The sequence below is a fragment of the Xenopus laevis genome, chromosome 2S (assembly GCF_017654675.1).
Source record: "Xenopus laevis strain J_2021 chromosome 2S, Xenopus_laevis_v10.1, whole genome shotgun sequence".
NCBI lineage: Eukaryota > Metazoa > Chordata > Amphibia > Anura > Pipidae > Xenopus > Xenopus laevis.
Window position 1 is genome coordinate 152,729,203 of NC_054374.1, and position 20,477 is coordinate 152,749,679.

General features: G+C 40.4%; 1 protein-coding gene, 2 long non-coding RNA genes and 1 pseudogene across 3 annotated transcripts; all 4 read left to right on the forward strand.

Moving 5' to 3' along the window:
* The first annotated feature begins 318 nt into the window (after positions 1 to 318).
* Positions 319 to 1,409, forward strand: LOC108709022. The gene is made up of 4 exons (XR_005965697.1): positions 319 to 371; positions 488 to 526; positions 1,073 to 1,120; positions 1,330 to 1,409. It is a non-coding gene; the product is annotated as an uncharacterized LOC108709022 (long non-coding RNA).
* Positions 1,410 to 2,786: 1,377 nt separating this feature from the next.
* LOC121400367 lies at positions 2,787 to 3,567 on the forward strand. The gene is made up of 3 exons (XR_005965698.1): positions 2,787 to 2,868; positions 3,351 to 3,386; positions 3,503 to 3,567. It is a non-coding gene; the product is annotated as an uncharacterized LOC121400367 (long non-coding RNA).
* A 1,437-nt stretch (positions 3,568 to 5,004) lies between these two features.
* LOC108709023 (traf2 and NCK-interacting protein kinase) lies at positions 5,005 to 7,686 on the forward strand. Its single transcript, XM_041583278.1, has 6 exons — positions 5,005 to 5,222; positions 5,345 to 5,463; positions 5,982 to 6,036; positions 6,322 to 6,400; positions 7,019 to 7,170; positions 7,530 to 7,686. Exons 1-5 carry the CDS (start codon positions 5,093 to 5,095, stop codon positions 7,167 to 7,169), a joined length of 534 nt encoding a protein of 177 aa, XP_041439212.1. The 5' UTR covers positions 5,005 to 5,092; the 3' UTR covers position 7,170; positions 7,530 to 7,686.
* A 6,559-nt stretch (positions 7,687 to 14,245) lies between these two features.
* LOC108709024 lies at positions 14,246 to 20,181 on the forward strand (annotated as a pseudogene).
* The last annotated feature ends 296 nt before the right edge of the window (positions 20,182 to 20,477 follow it).

Below are 20,477 nucleotides of genomic sequence, written 5' to 3' on the forward strand. Positions count from 1 at the left end.
TGGAAACATAAACCTTTACCATTTAACATGATGGTTTGCAAACAGCAACTATAATCAATTAACCCAAAAACAGTAATATAAATATGATTTATATCCACAAATGGATTTGTACATACAATAGATATATCCCCCGCCTCCCTCTCACCAGTGATATGTGACTCTGATCTATTTTCCTTTCTTAACCAGGTACAACCAGCAGAAACTGGCAATACCATCTGCCAAGTAAGTGCCAAATAATTACAAATATAACAATCCTAAAATATTCAATATTGAACTGTAGCATTATAAGAAGTTGAACATATCACTTATTTTATCCCTCTTAGGAGGAAAAACCAGAACAGCAACTGGAGCTGGACACGACCAACTGCCAGGTAAGCATAAGAGAGGGAGAATAGGGGAAAATAAAATCCCCCTATATCTTATGCAAGATTGTATTTTATCTTCTTTGCAACAGAAATAAAACAATGTTTTTCCTTTATTTTTTAAGCTGGAGATTCCAGAAACCCCTGATGTTAAGATCAGTCAGGTAAGATAAAATAATATTAAACCTACATTCACATTGGGTGGCAATTAGTCACACCCCTGGTAAGCCTGTCCCATCTACTATTCCAAATTGCATGTAAATTCAGTGTGTTTATGGTCTTATGGCTACAAACACAGGAGTGTGACTGTTGCCTCAAAAACATCAACGAGGTACGAGCAGAAAGATCTCATTAAACCTTTTTTATTAATTTATTAATTATATCTCCAGAAAAGCACATTAATACTTGCAGCAGACTTGTACCTAATTAATCCGGGAAAATCAATATTTTCACACTAAACTGGAATTGCAGAATAAAAATCCCACATTAAAAATAATAAACACAGGGAATACATTACATACACAATGCATTGACATAATCTCACTTGCTTCTTTACAAGGCTGGTTTCAGAATATTTTTTTATTGGGCTAAACCCCCCCCACCAAAGCAGTGAATCCAAACATACTTTATTTTTATGTATTGGGGTACAGTGCAATACATACTTTGAGCTTTACAATATTGGTTTTTGACCATTTTTTTGTCTTAACCAGGAGGAAGAACAAGAAGATCAGGAGAAAGCTGATAGCAGCCCCTGTCAGGTAAGCAGCTCTCACTGTACACACGTCAATCAGAGAAATAAGGGTTTTAACAATAATGATACTGACAAACAACAATCATTCATCCCACTCCACAGCTCTGCTTTCTTCACTTACCTTTGGACATAAATATAGAAAATTGAATGTTGCAGTTTATCTTTAAAATCAAGGTTTCAGTTTATCTAAACATACATGTCCTTTGTCCTAAATAGGAGATACCAGAGGAACCAGGCTCTAACACCTGCGAGCCTGAAACATACAACAGCTCCGAAGAGCAAGCGGAAGCCCTGGAACAACAGGTAGGCCTTAAAGCCTTTAAAATGGTTTGAGCAGAATTATTTAATTAAACCTTCTGTATAATGAGCTGCTCTTATCTCAAAGACTAATATATCTGCTTGTAGTTTGAATTAAGAACTTGACTTAGAAGCCCTCGGTTTAAACAAACTGCTCTCTCTCACAAACCCTGATCATTAAAATACACTTAAAAAACAAATATAATGTCCATTGACGCACCTGCACTTGAGAGTTGGGGGTATATTTATCAAAGAGTGAAGTTCCGCCACTAGAGTGAAATTCCGCCACTAGAGTGAAATTCTGCCACTCTCCATTCATTTCTATGGGATTTTTATAGGCGTATTTATCAAAGGGTGAACTTTCACTTTCACCCATTGATAAATACGCCTTTCAAAATCCCATAGAAATGAATTGAGAGCTGCGGAATTTCACTCTAGTGGCGGAACTTCACTCTTTGATAAATTTACCCCTTGATCTCACTTGCTTATATACAAGGCTTGTGTCCAATACCTTTGGAAATAAATATAGAAAATTGCATTTCATCTTTAAAATCAAGGGATCAGTTTATCTAAACATACATGTTCTTTGTCCTAAATAGGAGATACCAGAGGAATCAGGCTCTAACACCTGCGAGCCTGAAACATACAACAGCTCTGAAGAACAAGTAGAAACCCTGGAACAACAGGTAGGCCTTAAAGCCTTTAAAATGGTTTGAGCAGAATTATTTAATTAAACCTTCTGCTCTTATCTCAAAGACTAATATATCTGCTTGTAGTTTGAATTAAGGCATGTCTATGGTTTTTGTATCTTCTTAAAAATAATCACCAATTGACTTAGATGCCCTCTGTTTAAACAAACTGCTCTCTCTCACAAACCCTGATCATTAAAATACAGTTGAAAAATAAATATAATGTCCATTGAAGCACCTGTGCTCCAGAGTTGAACTCACTTGCTTCTATACAAGGCTTGTTTCAGAATGTTTTATTAAGCTGAACTGATAAAATAAGGGGGTTATTTATCAAAATCCAAATTTATCTCAATATTTTGTGCTACAAACCCCGACTGCGTCTGTCGGATCAACGCTGCAACTTCAATGCATTCACTTATCTTATTTCCGTCACATCTGTTTTGACACCTGCGTTTTTGCGCAGCACGTTGGATTGCTCCAAAATCATCAGTGTAGTCCGACCCATAATGGTTTGATTTTTGTGAAGTTGAGTGAATTTGCTTTATACAAAAAACATTTCAGATACTGCATTATAGTATTATCAGTATTTGATCATTAACTTTATACCACTTAGGAGATAAAACCAGAGGAAAAACCAGAAGAAAATCCAGAGGAAAACCCTGAGGAAAAACCAGAGGAAAAACCTGAGGAAAAACCAGAGGAAAAACCTGAAGAAAAACAAGAGCAAAAACCAGAGCAAAAACTGGAGTTAGCCACTAGCAACTGCCAGGTAAGAGAGGGAGAGTAGTGAAGAATAAAAAGATCACCTATTTTATGCAAGATTGTAGTTTAGCTTCTTTACAACAGCATTAATATAATGCTGTAATATTACAATTAATACTATTTATTTTATTAACTGATGGTTACTGGGTTGGATTCCTTTGGTCTAGTCTCCCTTAGTCAGGTCCCTAGCACTTTTTAGTGGGGCATCCTTTTTAATTTTTCACCCATTTTTTTAATATATATATATATGAGAGCTGTTAGCTTGGTGCTTCCCAGGACATCACCATATTCCCAGAGAAGAACATTGATCTAACATCTTATACCATTGCTCTTAACCAGGATAACCTGCTGCTATAACCAATTAACCCACAATTTGTGATACAAATATGATTCACATCCACATATGGATCTGTACATACAATAGTTATTCCCACTGCCCCTCCACTTAGCAAAGGTGTGTGGCTCTGATCTATTTTCCTCTCTTAACAGGAACAACCTATTGAATCCGGCAATACAATCTGCCAAGTAAGTACAGAATAATTGCAAATAAAACACCCATCCCTAAATATTACATTTAAATTATTTACACTTCTTCTCTAAAATGAGTTGATTATATAACTTGTCTTTTATCTCTTAACCAGGAACCACCAGAAAACCCTGTCAACCAGGAACAACCCATAGAATCTGGCAATACCATCTGCCAAGTAAGTACAGAATAACTTTCTAACATATAGACACCCCCTATCCTTGTCCTTTAAATTATAATTTTAGCAGGTTTCCAAAAACAGTTGATCTAAAAAAAACTTTTTTTGTCTTCCCCAGGTGAATCAAATTAATATTGGAGATAAATACATGGTAAGCAGCTGTTGAACTGTATTTTGGAACACTAAACAACACAAAAGCTCAACTTTAATGGTTTGAATTAAATTTTCCAACCCTCAACCTTCTCCCAAATACACCAATTCCCAGTTCCCCCTATACTTCCTGTGCTTCTCTCATGTGCTTCTCTCATTGTTTTTTTTTTTTAGAACCCCAGGAGATATCTGCAGCTCTTAGAGCCGGGGTGTGAGGACAACTATGGGATGAACTATAATGTAAGAGATGTTAAAATGGCACATTTTGTGTCATGTTTTGGTTAACTCTGTTTATTCTGCCATCTGGTTGTACCTCTAGAGTTTTATCCCTTCTGTGTTTTTCTTGTGCTTCTAAATCTACCAATAATAATGTTCCACACAGTAATAATCAGAGTCTCTTTTTCTACTTTTGTTGCAGGGATGGCACCGTAAACAGCAAAAAGAAGTGGCCATCACCATTGTTAAGGATATTGAGGTAACATGTCTTGATACGATTACTAAAATCAGATACTAATAAGCCTTTAGTTACACATTTATTATGATTGTTTAATAGGAGAATTTTCTGACCAAATATTGGCATGTTCTCATTTCTGCACCAGTCAGTGTAATATCCTGACCCCTATTAATTATGTAATTATTAAAATAAGTCAACAAGTACTGTATGAGATTTAAGAAGTAAAAGAATAGAGTCAATCATATTATACAAGTTTTATGTAGGGGACAAGCTTTTATTTTTCAGAACTACAAGTTAGGTTGGGGTATTTGAAATGGTCATTTTATCCATTGTATTAACTTTACTTCTTTTGATTGAAACTAGAACAAAAAAGGAATCCTGCGAGAAGTTGAAATCCTAGAAGCAGTTAAGGGCCACAAAAATGTGATTGGCTTTTACGGGGCATTTTACCACCCTGCCTCTGTGAAGATGCCGGAACGTGAAGGACTGTGGGTAAGGAAGTGTTAATTCACATATGTTACACCTTTATGCATCAACAGCTCTAATACAAGCTAGCATTTGGATGCAAATATAATTCAGTTTGGTAAGAAAGGGTCCGGTGCATGTGGACCACATTGTTCTCAGTTGTACCAGATATTGTATTTACATCCAGAATGCTTGTGTAACCTATTTCTGACTTACACCCTTTCCCCAGACATCTCAATAACATTATAGGCCACACAAATCTTATGTATCAATCATTCTCTGTTTGTGTTCTAGATTTCTATGGAGCGTTGGTCTGGTGTAACCGTGCAAGATCTCATCAACACCAGACGCTCCCTGTCAGAGGACTGGATTGCCTATATCTGCAGGGAGGTGCTACAGGTATGTCTCATGTGAATCTCCTCAATACTCTTTTGTATGAATCTAATTAATTAAAGAGCATGACAAATATTTATACTTTTTCTTTATTTATTCCCCAGGGCCTGTGTCATCTGCATAAACAGGAGGTCATCCATCACGACCTGAGGCCCCAGAATATAATAGTGACATCATCCGCTGATGTAAAGATCAGTAAGTGACACTTGGAATCTGAGCAAAGGGATAGTATCTTCTATCTCTATGGTGTATATTGGTGGGTCACATTAATAAATGAACATTAACATAAAATTCGCGCTTTTTCCCTATAATTTCAGCCGACTTCAGCTCTGCCACCATGGGGACAAGCAGTGTTAGTACTTCTGGGACTATACCATACATGGCCCCAGAAGTACTCAGCAACATTAGCACCAAGACCATCCGCTACAACTCTAAGGTATTGTGATGTCTTCTCTCTCGCTTTATATGTAACGTCACTCACTTCACATGCCCCTCTCATAACAGTGAATCCAAAGCTGTAAAGTGGCTTCAGGGCACAGGGATATTAGAAACCAACTATATTTGACTCTTTATGGGGTTTTCCAACTCCTTGAGACACACTCAGTCTGGGGTCTTTGGGGTCACTCTTTAGAGATGACAGTCACAATTATTTTATATCAGTATAAAGGTCAACCTTAATTTCACAACCCTGATTTTATGTTTTTCTACAGTCGACAGCATTATCAAATATCACAAACATTACCTTGAGTTTATATGTTTACACCATTTTTTTCTGGTCCTTTGAAACACCTAAAATATGGGTTCTACTATATTTTGGTATTGTTCATTCCAAATAATATCACTGTCAGGGTGTGGATAGATACACAGCAAAAATGTCTGAATGTAACTAGAATTCTTCATGTGACCTGTGTATAATCTTGTCTAATTGTCTTTTTCCCAAATTCTAATATTTAGGCTGATATATGGTCATTGGGAATATCAGCGCTGGAAATGGCAGAAGGATATTATCGTAAGTAAACCTCAGTATGTGTGAACTATAGTGAATAAATAATGCTTTGTCAAAAGGTTAGAGGGTATTTATATGTATTATTAAATATGAAAAACTAAGGGGCTGGTATACAAAAAATTTTATTAAATAATTTAATATTACGTTTCCAATCCTGGGAACACAATTGAGTGAATTTGACTTTTTTAAAGATGTAAAGAAGCTTAAAAGTTCAAATTTGTGCAAATTGCCCCCCATGTTGTGATTGTCATTTGTCATATTCTCATTTTGTATTTTCTTACAATTTAGCATTCAGCAGATTTCCTGAAAATAAGATGATGAAGAGGGTTATGCACGGTCCCGCACCAACATTACTATGGGACAAATGGTGAGTTATTTGTACTGAATCAGGGAAAGAGAGTGAGAAGGAGAGGTGGGGAAATGAAAAAGAAATTGGGGAGAGGGTGGGGATTGAAAGAGGGTAAAAGTGTGTGTAAATGGGAAAGTGTCAAGAAAACTTGGGAATTGAGGTGAAGTAAGGATGGTAAATGGATAAATGGGAGAGAAGTAAAGGTGAAGGTAAAGAATTGTGTAGCTCTTGAATGCTCAGATGCAGAATCTCATGATTAGCTTGAGATCTTGGGGTTATTACCTGGCAGCCAATAAAACCCAGGCCAAGACGTTGGCAATATATTATGGTTGGATCTGGCGGCTAGGGTCAAATAGACCACTTCTTTTTAAGGCAGATCAGTTGAAGCAATATAAGGGAAGGGGCTCATCCTCTATTGGCTTCTTGAACAGATTCTGCCTGTGTTGTGATTGGGTGCAGAGTGACATCATCAATGTTTAACAAAAAGGCTGTCAGTAAAATAGAGGCTTATGGGGGATACAGGGCACATGGCTGTGCTGGTTCTATGCACAGTCTTTTACATGGGTGAGCTCTGCAAATGTAGTTATTATATAACATGAACAATTGTAATTTTTCCTCTGTTTTTTATTTTTCCAGGAGTGACAACTTTCGTGCATTCATCAGCAAAATCCTCCAAAAGAATGCAGCGTGGAGACCCTCTGCAGAGCAGCTACTGTCACACCCCTTCATATCAAATATCCCAAATGAGAGGGGTGTGACTGATTCCATCAAGTGGTACCTGCATTAAGGTAAGGGAACTGCTCATTCTCATTATAATTCACTTGATGTATAGACTATATCCATCTACTGCTCTTATTCATACAATATTCTCGGCCTTTCCTACATATACTATAATTCTATAACTAAAGCTGCCCATAATAAAGGCTGAGATTGTATAAGGGCAGAGGTCACTGAACTAGGCCAAATCTGTGAGAAACAAACATGATGAGATGGGAGAAAATGTTATTATTAAATAGTTGTAGTTGACCTTTAAATTAACAAATGAGAAGGGATATAAAACATGCAACACATATAAAACAGAGACAAAATGGCACAATTATTATACAAACAGCTTCTCCATGACTAACACTGATCAATCTTTCCTTAGGAATGAAGAACTGAAGAAATAGCAGCCATCGGGGGAGGGACGGGGGCACAATTGTGGGGCCCTAATGTCATCTTTGGGCCCCGCTTAAAAACATGGTCCCGATGGCGGCTTCAGAAGATTAACAACATCAGCTTTAGAAGATTACCATCAATTTGATATTTTACCATATTCAATAAACATCTTAAAATTACATTAATCTCTAGTGTGTTTTTTTTTAAAAGGGAGACATCCCTAATAACCTCCAAGCCCACTCTTGGCTCATATTCATCTTCCTTTTAATATTAGTTCTAATGACCTGGACACAATCCCATAAACACTTACAGTGTTGGTTTTATCCATCCTGGTCCTGCTGGTAATTCCCGGGGTCTCTTAGTGGGTTCCATCAATATCTTTTCTAGCAGCAAGTGAAATAGTCACTAATACCCTTATTAATGCTGCACGTACTGGAGCAGTGAGCCAGGTTAAATATCTGCAATATTGTATTCATTCTAGAGCTATAAAAGAGCTGTTCATTCCAACTTAATAATAGTTAAATAAATCTTAATAATAGTTAAATAGAAATCTGAGTGAAACCTTTGCAAATTCTAGTTGATCCAGAGGAAGGTTAAAAAAAAGCTAAAAAAAACCATCAACAATTGAAGCCTCTCCAATGTTCCCTTTCTGAGAGGGAAACAATTCCTTCTTGACTCCATGGAAATTGGAAGAGTCCCTGGACTCTAGATTTTAGATTTTTATTCAGCAGTTCTCCAGTTTGTAATTTCAGTAGTCTGGTTGCTAGTGACCAAATTACCCTAGCAACTATGAATTGATTTAAAGGAAATATTGGAATATGAATTGTAGAGAGCCTGAATAAAAAACAAAAGCAAGTACCAATAACAATAAATGTATATCCTTGCAAGTCGTTGTTTAGATGGGGTCAGTGATCCCAATTTGAAAGCTGGAAAGACTCAGGAGAAAAATAAATAAATATTAAAAGAAATATAATGATGACCAATTGAAAAGTCGGTTAGAATTTACCATTCTATAACATACTAAAACCTGAAAGTGAACCATCCATTTAATATTACACTATGGGGGGCATGTGCAAGGCCTCTCTGCCAGTTACATTACATGAACATTACACAAGTCCAGTAACAGAAATATCAAAATAGACTTGGAGTTTTATATTGCTGTAAATATCTTCCTTGCCAGAGATCTGTGACTGGACTCTGAAGGGGTGACTGGGGGAAGCCAGGATCTGCATCTTCAGGGGATAGTATGGTCTGGCCCAGATTATTTGGCAGACACTGGCCTATTTGCCGAAACATTTGCCAGTAACTTCCTAATAATTTTCCCCACTGGCACCCGGCATAGGACGAAATAAAACAACAATCTATTTGGGTTATTAATGGTCAACTTTATGGTTAAACATTTTGCATCTTATTTTGAGCCTTCCCCAGTATATGTGTGAGTCTGAGTGATGGGACCCTGTATAGGAGAGTAAGAAAGAGGAGAGAGAGGAGAGAGTAGAGAGAGAAGAGAGTGTGATCGGGCACTGTATAGTATAGAGAAGAGAGAGCAGAGACGAGAGAAGAAAGGAAAGAGAGAACAAATGCCAAGCACCCTGGTCTCGGCTCGTGCTTCACCTGTAGTGTGACCGCCTTTGGCCTCAGGAGGAGCCCTCAGCTACTTGGATGCCACCAGGACTTAAACAAAAGGTGCAAGGCTATGGGTTCTGGATAGGCAGATGGGCACGACTGTAAAGCAAAGTCTTTGGGCAGAAGGTTGTAGTACAAGGCGTTAGGCAATAGAGTAGTTAGATCAGGCTGGGTCGAGGCAGGCAGAGAATAAACATAGTCAGGCAGGCAAGGGTCAAACCAGGAAGTCAATCAGAGGGTTAAGCAGAAGAGGTAGTCGGTATACAGGGAAGGGTCAGGATCCAGAGGTCAGAATAGTCAAAAGCCAGGCATGGGTCACAACAGGAATCAAACAGGTTCAAAACAGGATTAGCAAATGCTCAGGAAGCACCAGGAACAAACTCATATCATGGGCAAGGTCCCACAGCCCTAATGGGCTCTAAATAGTTTTTGAATTTCTCGCCATTGCACACTGACATCATTACGTCAGGGCGACTGTGCCTTTAAATCTCCCAAGAACGCGCCACATGCGCCCTAAGATGCCAGCGCCTGCTGCCTAATGGAGGCCGCTCGTCGTGGCAGGCGTCCCTGCCGTCCCCCCACTAGACCACCAGGTACATTCCTTACAGCAGGTGTGTGATGAGGCACTATATAGGAAATAGAATAGAAAGTAGATAGTGAAGAGCGAGTACAAGAACTATTTGGTTGGGAAGGAAAGTGGAAGGATATGCCTCATGATGAAAACTAATAGAGAATTAACACATGTGATCCCGGTGCAGTCGGACGGAGATGGAAAATCAGCTGATTGGCCGGGCCCTAAACCCGAGCACAGACAGGCCATGAGTTTCCCTTGAGCGATGAGCAGCGGGAATTCGTTTCATTACCCTGGGCAGCAGCTGCACCATGTCTGTATGTACAAGGATCCCACAGCCACCTGCCCCTCCTGCCCCACAGAGCTCTCACTCACTCACTCACCTGGGGCAGGTGCAGGTCACTTCCTGCCTGTGACTCACGTGGGAAGTTCTGCTGCTCTGTTCCTAACACCCCCCTTGCTCTCCTGATGCAGCCAGACCATCCAACGGAAGTCCTCCAGCTCTGGCAGCTGGTGACACCTGGAGAAGAGGTCCACCAAGTCTGGATCCTCAGTCACAGTGGTGTTTATGGTGCCCCAACTGCTGTTCCTGCTGTTCATGGACCCTGAGTGTTACCACCAGTTGCCCCGGTGCTGGGACTTTGATTTGGAGGTGGAAAGGCTGAGGGACCTACAGGAGTCTTCTGCTGCACCATAGCCTGAGCCTAGAATTAGATCCTCCAAGATCTTCAAGTTGTACATTCCAGCCATTGGAGCTGATCAGGAGAAGCCCAAGGTATATTTGGGAAATGTTTGCCTACACTGCGACTTGGCACCCCATGGGCATTGCCATCCCTTGAAAAGTGTAGATCCCCATAGTACTGACTGTCAGGTCTCTCTGTTCTCCAGAAGGTGCAACAAGGACTGAAGTTGCTACAAAGTCGCTACATGATCCAGTTAGGGACAGAAATCCTATTTAATGTTCCCCCGGCTTCCTCTCTCTTTGCAGATCGAAGAACGTAAACCCCCGGGTAATAGTAATAACCAGGGGATAGATCTGATTGATCCAGAGAAGGGAACAGACCCAGCCCACTCTCTGTAAAGTTCTCTGCACTGTGCAGCCTGACTATGACTGGGCTCTGCCTGCAACTGCTGCCCGGACAGCCACCAATCAGCAGCTCCCAGGGAAGAGCACAGCGTTGCCGTGGAAATGCTAGTGAGTTTTAGGTGCCGACTCCACCAAGGTATCAGGCTCACTTTGTAGAGTGGATGGATGGGATTCGCTTAGAGCAGGAAAAACATTTTCCCATGTTTCCAGCAATTATTTTAAAGGGGTGGTTCAGACCAGAGCTGACAGAGAGCCGAGGGGGGTAGGGCATGGCCTGCCAAAACCAAGATAAAAATTGGCACAGCAAGCATGCCCTACGTGCCTTTGAGAACCTTGCAATCTGGACACAACTTTATCCCTCTGCTGGGTTGTGGGCTCTATCGGGGGTGCAGGGCCATGGGCCCTTGTGCCGATGCACCCCTGGTAGTTCCGCCACTGCAGTTAAACTTACCTCCTGTCTCAGGAAGTGACCTCACCATAGACCAGAAGTGACATTACTCCGGCGCCTATTTAGCAGGAAAGGGAATAAAAATTTGTCTGCAGCACTAGGAAGGGAGGGCCGGCTACCCAGGATTTTCTGACCAAAACCCACCCACTTTGCAAGTATTCCACAGGTACCAGGACTCTACTTTAGGGCCCCATACAAGGGCCTATAAGCTGCCTACTCGGTCTGGAGGCTCCAAGTTTTTAATTGCCTGGTGATCCTATGATTTGACTTTTGTGCGTTATCCTGTATCATGAGTACCATTGAGTATTACCCAGTATTCCCAGTTAGTTAAGTTCTTGCCAATCCACCCATAGTCAGAAGATCTGCACTCATGATTTCAGTCTGTAAAATCCTTGACCATTGCCACCACCTGGCTGCCCTTAACCTAATTACTTTTACTTTATTATTTACTGGAGTCTTTAGTCTTATAAAGAAGCCTTTGTGCTGTGTGTGGCACTAGATCATACCCTGAGCTGTTTGAGATCATAACAAGACACACAGTGTGTGATTTAGGGCAGCAGAATAAACAGTTAACCTGGATAGGCAGGACCTGGTTGATTGAAGTCAATGTCTAGTCTAGTCTAGTCCACCCTCCTTCAGTAAGAACATGCTCAGGTCCTCAAAGGGAACTATATCCAACATTTTATTCCAGCAGCATTGTGCACAGAATAGGGTAATAGCTATTGTGTATAGTATTCCTCTGTACAGACAATAAGCAGACTTGGGTAGACTAATACATAGTCAGACATATCAATTCACCTGCAGTAGCTGGTCTGTCACCATCTGTCACTAATTTTCTACTTACCCACTCCATTGAAATGCATATAAACATCACCCAAGTCCTCTGATATCTGTCTGAAGCAATTAAAGGACCAGTAATACCAGTATTTTTTTTATGTAGATAAACCGCTGTACCCTGCTCCAATAACAGCTCAATTCTTCATAAAGTTCATTATATTCAATGCTTTACCATTATAAAACTCGGCTTCCAGATGTCTTCCCAGTAAGGCGAAAGGGCGACATGTACTCTGCAAGATCCAAGGTGCGGTGATCCACATCTCCTCCTAGCCAGATGTATAAGCTAGAAGCTAATTCTTGCAGCTTTAAATCAGATTTTTCACCTTACCTTTAGTTTAGGTTATGTAACAGGAGAGGGTGTGTGTGTGGGCAATTTACATCTTTAAGAGCTACAAGTGGGGAAGGAATGTACCATGTTGACTTATGGGGTCTTGTGTTCGATGTATGTCTGACTGGTGTGCAGCCTTTACCGCTCGCAGCAGGAACAGAGTTAAAACAAGCAGAGAAATAAGGGAATAGGGGCTATAAAACTTTAAGTATAGCAGCAAGAAGTAGCTTCCAGTTAAGAAGTCTGTCTAGGAGGAGATGTGGAGTGCCGCATCATGGATCTTACACAGTTCATGGTGCCATTTCACCTTATTGGTAAGACATCCAGAAGCAGAATTATATAACAGTATTTTTGATAAAGAATATAATAAACTTTAAGAAGAATGGAGCTGTTATTGAAGCAGGGTACAGTTGATTTCTTACATACAGTTTTTTTTAGTGTTACTGTTCCTTTAAGCAGGGAGCAGACATGGACAAGAGGCAACTGGATACTTTCAGATCCCACTTGGCATCTCTGTATGTGATAAGGTCAAAAGTATGTTGACACCAACCTGTCCATCATGTCATTCCCAAACCATGGGATTTGAATGCAGACAAGGCATGAAACTGACTGTAATGGGGAGGTGAAACAAAGCTTTGTTGTTCTTTCTTTGAGACCAGAACCAACAGACACAAAGCACCAAAATATTCTGCATGTGATTCTTTAATGTGTCCCTGTCTCTAAATCAGCAGCCACTCTGCTGACAACTGTTAATGTTCAATGTACATTTCTCAGCAAAGCCTTGTTAGGTTAAAAATATCTCATTATATCTGAATCTAGATAAAATCCATCTAGCATGATAACCGGGTATTCATATGACTATTCACATATAGTGCCCATTGTTCTTTCCCCAAAAGCAGATGAATCCATTTTTGCATATATTAAGGTTGTACATCATGGATGGATTAAAGACATTCAGTATCACAAGTTTTGCTAATTGTGCGCTGAAAGCCTGGTACTGTCATGTGACATGAGTTATGTCCCTTATGTCCTGCTTATTATTATGGAACCATAATGGAGTATTGTTCTTACCCCTCTTTGTTTGTCTCTTCACACATAGACAGAATCCTTTTTTCCTTTTCTCTGATTTATACGTGCCGAACTCTATATGGCTTTCACATTTCATAGGGTGGAGTATCTAATAACCCTGGTCTGTGTGCTCCATTCGTATTCTACCTTTCTATACTCGGTGGGTCCGATTCATCGTCATCATCATTTCAATATCATCATCGTTTATTTATATAGTGCTAACAAGATATGCAGTGCTTTTCATAGATTCATAAAAACAAATGTTCGGCATGACTAGTAACTCAGTGAGGACAGAGGTTTTCATTTTATAAGTTCTGATTTGGTAGTCAAGTAGATCACCCTACTATTTTCTTCATTATTTGGTTCTGGGGCACTCTCATTAAAGACTCAAGCTGACTAAACAGAAACAGATTTGTGTTCCTAACTTGACAATCCATGACCTAGTTGGTCCATGTATGAGCGCAAAACAATCCAATATTAAGATCCTGAATGGGGCTTTTTCAGACATTTGTTGGGCAAATACCACGTCAAGTTTTAGATACAGTTATTCTGCAATACATATGCATGGTCCCTTGTGTGATACAGTTGTTCATCCGTTTGGCCCAGACCTTGTTTAGCCAGGTTTTCCCATGTATGGCCAGTGTAAAAAACATTGAGCATACAGTACTCTCCTAATTCAATTTTGAATAGTTTTCATTTTCAAAAAGATCAGATTATGGATAAAGGGGCTACTGTTTCCTCATCTTTGGACTTTGTGTGAGTATGAGGTGCCATAGTATCTCTGCTGTTAAATACCCTGTGACGTATAGGTGGAGAGGTGGAACGTGGAATGTAGTAGTGGGAATGAAAGGTGTAAAGGAGCAGTCTAAAGGAAAGCAAAATGATGTGGGCTGGTTTAAACAGGATCAAGACCCCAGCCTAGGATGTTCATTATGGATTCTTCTTAATTTTGTTGCCATTCCAAGTCAAATTCAGCCTATAAAGTATATATCCAGCATATGTGCAGCGGCTGAACCAGAATATATGCCTTTTTTGTTATTTTCAGGTTCCCAAATAAACTGCTTTGCCCCCACTTCCTTCTCATGGCGCCAGGCTGCTTATGTCGACTCTTTCTGTTGGGCAGCAGTTCAGCAAAATCACCTGTCTCAGAGCGACTCTGGGAATGTCCCCCTGTGGCTACACAAGGTACGTCCCACATAGTAGTGTATACTGGAACACGGCACGTCCATGAACTTCATGATATTGTAGGGGTGCAGTTGTCCTGTGTATTATATGTGTATATTCTGAGTGATGTGCTGCTGTGTCCTTCCAATTATCCCTCAGCCCAACTTCTAGTAGAGTGCATGCACATTACACAAAGTCCAGTGGGGGACACATGGAAGAAGAAGAAGATGGCAGCACAGATTTTCCCTATGTTTCACGCTGTTCCTTTGTCGTCATGGATTTTAAAAAGAACCTAGAGATGGGGTATGTTTAGTTGCTGCCCTGTATTGCCATGATATGTCTTCATAAAAAATAATATTCACCCATATTGCCATGTCACACTGGCACAAGAGTATTCCATGCCTTGCACAGCTTAGTGTAAGAGCTTTGACTTTCCACCTGTTATAAGGTATTGCCCTTCCCTATGCTTGGGGGATACATGGTTGCTAGCTGGCTTCGAACATTCAGTGCTGGGTCTGCCAGACTATATCAGGGCTTAAAGGAACCATGATCCCATTTTTATTATTGTAAGTTTAATGTAGTACGGCATAGCCATGTGTTGTAGATCTGCTCAGAACTCTCTATAATTTACTTAATCTCTTATAGCCTTGGATGTAACTGTTCTTACATTGTGTGGTCCTCTAGACTTTTATCTAGCCACTTATTATTTGACACCCTCCATTTAATGCATTAGCATCGGACGACTGAAATAAACACCACTACATGGAACCAGAATTATGTCTGTCATTATGTCTGACTGTCGCTGGAGGCTCATACATTGTAGACCTTAGAAGTCTGGAGACGTTTAAGTAATGTACAGAAGGTGGCAGTGCAAGACCACTTGTTTTTCATGTATTGTTATGCTCAATGGCCCATTGCACTCTATTTAAAGGTAAAGTAATTAAAATAGATAAAGTATTTTGTTTCTCTCATTCACACACACACACACACTGCAGAACTCTGCTTATGAAATGCTCAACTTTGGTGCTTGCCTATTTCCTTCCAGTTCTTCCCATATATCCTGCTCCTTGTCGCCATTCTCAAGGCTGCCAATAACCTCTCCAATCCTGATAAGAGAGATTGAGCCGACTCCCCCATTGTTAGCGCGAACCTTCAACAGAGGTAAGAATTTATGTAGAGGGCATGACTGTTACCTGCTGCAGAGGTGAGTAGGGGCGTGGCTATATAAAATCTGTTGCAGAGATGAGGTAGGGGTGTGACTATGTTACCTGCTGCAGAGGTGAGTAGGGGCGTGGCTATGTATAATCTGCTGTAGATGCGAGGTAGAGGTGTGACTATGTTAGAGACCTGTACGGGTCTATTTTTCAAAACCCACACCCAACTGTTTTTCCCCAAGCCTGACCCAGACCTGCTTACCTGCCTTTTCATGTTCATGAATTTTCACCCAGCCCACTTCCAGCAGTCTTCATTGCATTGACCAGAAGTGATGTCACAGAAAGCGTTTTTAACCATTAGCCATTTCCACTGCTTTGTCCATTGGTCCCCCCTATTGCATATGATCAGGTACCTCCGTGGCACCAGCACAGTGGGTAAAAGAAGAATAATCCACCCGAGTCCCAATCATATCGCTGGTATCCCGACTCGATGCAGGACTCAGACTATGTTACCTGCTGCAGAGGTGAGTAGGGGTGTGGCTATGTAAAATCTGCTGCAGAGGCGAGTAGGGGCGTGACTGTTACCTGCTGCAGAGGTGAGGTAGGGGTGTGGCTATGTAAAATCTGCTGCAGTGGTGAGTAGGAGTGTGACTATGTTACCTGCTGCAGAGGTGAGTTAGGGGACAGGCTATTTTGAACCTGCTGCAGAGGTGAGTAGGAATTAGTAAAAACTATAGATAACATTTATTTTTTGTTTAGTGGAGGAGCAAGCAGGTTGCACCTCCCATACAATCTGGGCAGCTAAGTGGCAAATGAGATTCAGTTTTGATAAATTGATAAACTTGGCTGTAGCAAGCAATGTCAGTCAGCAGCATCAAGGGCAAATAAGGTCTTGAGCTGTATTAAAAGGGGCATAGAGTCACGGGAGGAGGGGGTCATTCTTCCACTGTATAGAGCACTGGTAAGGCCCCATCTAGAATATGCCGTACAGTTTTGGTCTCCATCACTCAAACAGGACATTATTGTATTAGAGAGGGTACAGAAAAGGGCAACTAAGCTGGTAAAAGGTATTGAAAATCTGAGCTATGAGGAAAGACTGGCCAAATTGGGGATGTTCACGCTGGAGAAGAGGCGCTTAAGGGGAGATATGATAACTATGTATAAATATATAAGGGGATCATATAATAATCTCTCTAATGCTTTATTTACCAGTAGGTCTTTCCAGCTGACATGAGGTCACCCATTACCATTAGAAGAAAAGAGGTTCCGCCTAAATATTCGGAAGGGGTTTGTTACAGTGAGAGCTGTGAAGATGTGGAATTCTCTCCCTGAATCAGTGGTACAGGCTGATACATTAGATAGCTTTAAGAAGGGGTTGGATGGTGTTTAGCAAGTGAGGGAATACAGGGATATGGGAGATAGCTCATAGTACAAGTTGATCCAGGGACTGGTCCCATTGCCATTTTGGAAGGATTTTTCCCCCCTCTGAGGCAAATTGGAGAGACTTCAGATGGTTTTTTGCCTTTCTCTGGATTAACTGTCAGTTAGGCAGGTCAAAAAAAAGTGAAAAGGTTGAACTTGATGGGAGTGTGTCTTTTTTTAACCTAACTTACTATGTTACTATGTATTATGGAATCCCATTCCATATAATCATAATTTATGTTTATATAGGACAGAGTCAGTACCATTTTAATTTATCGAACACCATGTGTCTGTCGTTGTTCCATTCTTCTGAGTAAAACACTTATTTTGCTTGTGGCTCTATAAGTTCTGCAACCAGTGTCGGACTGGCCCACAGGGATACCAGGAAAACTCCCGGTGGGCCCAGGTGTCAGGGGGCCCTCATGCTGCTAAACTTTTGGCCTATTTCATGGTCATTCCCTATTCTATAAGAAAAAAAGAGGCTAAATAGGTGGAATAATAGATTATAGTATGTAAAGAAAAGAGACTAGGAGAATAGAGGTTGAGTGAGGAGAGGAAGAAAATAGTACTGAGGGTGGGCCCCTGGTCTAAAAACTTTTGGTGGGCCCCTGGTCTAAGGTTTTTTGGTTGGCCCCTGGTTTCCCAGTCCGACACTGTCTGCAACCAACTTATATGTTTATGCTCTTTTATTCCAGCCTGTGGGAAATCCCTCTAAGCCACTACAAGTACCCAATTGTGGAGCAGTATCTGAAGACGAAAAAAAAATCTTTTGCCTAATTATCAAATATCTAATTTGCCGGACGATGAGACCAATCATTGCATTCACAGCGTGTATCTGGGCTATTATATCAGCCTGTTCTCTCTGACAGACGAGTTCACCAGTAACATCCGCACGGGAATATTAAAGAACGACACAACTTTACCTTCTTTAGTGCAGTGCAAGCTTATAGCCGTGGGACTCCTCCGGTTTCTCAGTTACATCAATCTCATTGTCTACATCCTGACGATGCCGTTTATTATTTACGCCATATTTGTTCCCTTTAGGGAAACTATCAATGTCCTCAAGGTTAATGTGGCGCTTCCTAAATTCAGTGTTCAGCAGACTCCAGCCAAATCCTACGATGACCACAGCCTGTTCCTGGAAGAGAATGTTAGTGAGCTCAAATCATACAGGTTCCTCAAGGTGTTGGAGAATATTAAGAACACTGGAGAGAATTTTGACACCATGCAGTACTTAATATCCTTAGGAACTGTGAAGATGGACACAGTGGATGGAAATCTGACATTTAAATGTGCATCTGAGGTCCCAGATAACAAGGAAAAGGATGTAGTTGAGCTTGCAGGTACATTCACAACTTTCAGTGTACCCATTCAAAACCACAAAGATGCCATAGGGCTCATTAACCAGCCTAGTGCACTACATGGATGAAAATTTACGTTGCAGTGTTTCCATAATTTCAGGGTGATAGTTGACCCTTGCTAAATAGCATCCACTGCACCTTGCATGAAATGCACCAAATATTGGATTACGATTGGATTACAACAAAGAGACTGGGTGCTGACAGGATGAGCACCGCATCGACTAACCAATGTGGTCCTTGATCTCCAGAAAAATCCATTGGGAAGACCCATCGGAAACCCCCATGGCCACATTAAAGGAACAATAACACCAAAAAATGTAAGTGTTTTAAAGTAATGAAAATATCATGTAGTGTTGCCCTGAACTGGTAAAACTGATCTTTTTGCTTCAGAAACACTACTATAGTTCATATAAACAAGCTGCTGTGTAGCAATGGTGGAAATTGAAAAACGGCTATATGGCACAGGTTAACGAATGGATAACAGATAATACCATTAGACTGACAGAGCTTATCTGCTGTGTAACTTGAGCTTTTTCTCCTTGGAATGGCTGCCCCCATTGCTACACAGCAGCTTATTTATATACAGTAAATAATAGTAGTGTTTCTTAAGCAAACACAGCAGCTTTACCAGTGCAGGGCAACGCTGCATTATATTTTCATTACTTTAAAAGACTTTTATTTTTTGACATTACTGTTCCTTTAACTCTGAAAATTTGCTGAATCCACTTTTAAAGCCATAAATGTTTCTTTTCGATGGACAGACAATACTATAAATCTAAAGGTATAGCACTCACCCCTTACCTATCCTTATTTCTTTTTTAATTTTAAATAATGTGTTAAAACTAAGGTACAGTAAGTTTACTTTTTGGTCACTGCTTATCTATTCGCTGCCAAAAAAAATGTATCCTCTATTCATGGCCACTAGGTGGTGATGTTTATTTTCTTTGAGACCATTACTAAAATCCTGGTGTGTTTACAATAATAGCATTCTGCAAACAGGTGGAACCTTTTCATTTTTAGTTAGTCAAAATGAATTCAGTGAAAATCTAATTTTTTAAACGGTTGGTTTTTTTCTTTTCCAGTTCAGCCCTTGAGCGACAATGCAAAAACAGAAGAGAAGAAAGTTCTGCAGCGCCTGCTGGATTCATCCTACTGAGTGTTAGCTGTGTGGATAATTGCTAAAACCATGTTCAATGGGGAATCTTCAGTGGAACTGGCACCACCCGTAAGGCCAAGATCCCATTCTGACAGTGTCTATAGGAATCCCCACTCAGGTGTTATGGTTTTATAGAAAATATAGAAGACTGGAATTGCCATTCTGTGCAGTTTGCCCGGTCTTTTCCTAATGGTGAACCTGTTATTTAAAAGTGAGACAATGGCCCGACAGGTTTTCCCGACACTTTTGAAAGACAAGTCTGTGGCTGCTATTCACGGATACTGCACCTGAGCATCAGGGAGGTCCTGTCTGCAGAATCCAAATTGCACTTTTCTGGGAGTTGTGCTACAGTTCAACAAAGCTGCACAGGAGCCGTCTGGGTCTCCCTAGTGGAAAGTAATAATGTATTGTATTATTTTAGGTATTTTTACAGTTTGTATCTTGTTTGCAAAGGTTGTTTCATTTCTTATTTATATTTAAAAAGTTATTCAAAGTTCTCAGCCACCATCATATTGAATGTTATTTTTTATTTTAAACTGTTTACAAATCATGCTAAGCATTATGTAGCTTTCTGGTTTGATCCTTGTTTTACGCCAGTGCTATAAAGCTCGGGTTCAGCAGTCGCATGGACTGGTGACAAGGACAACGTGTTTTTTTACAATATCGTGTGGGTGAAGATCATATCACTGTTTGTGATGGAACATTTATGTTTACA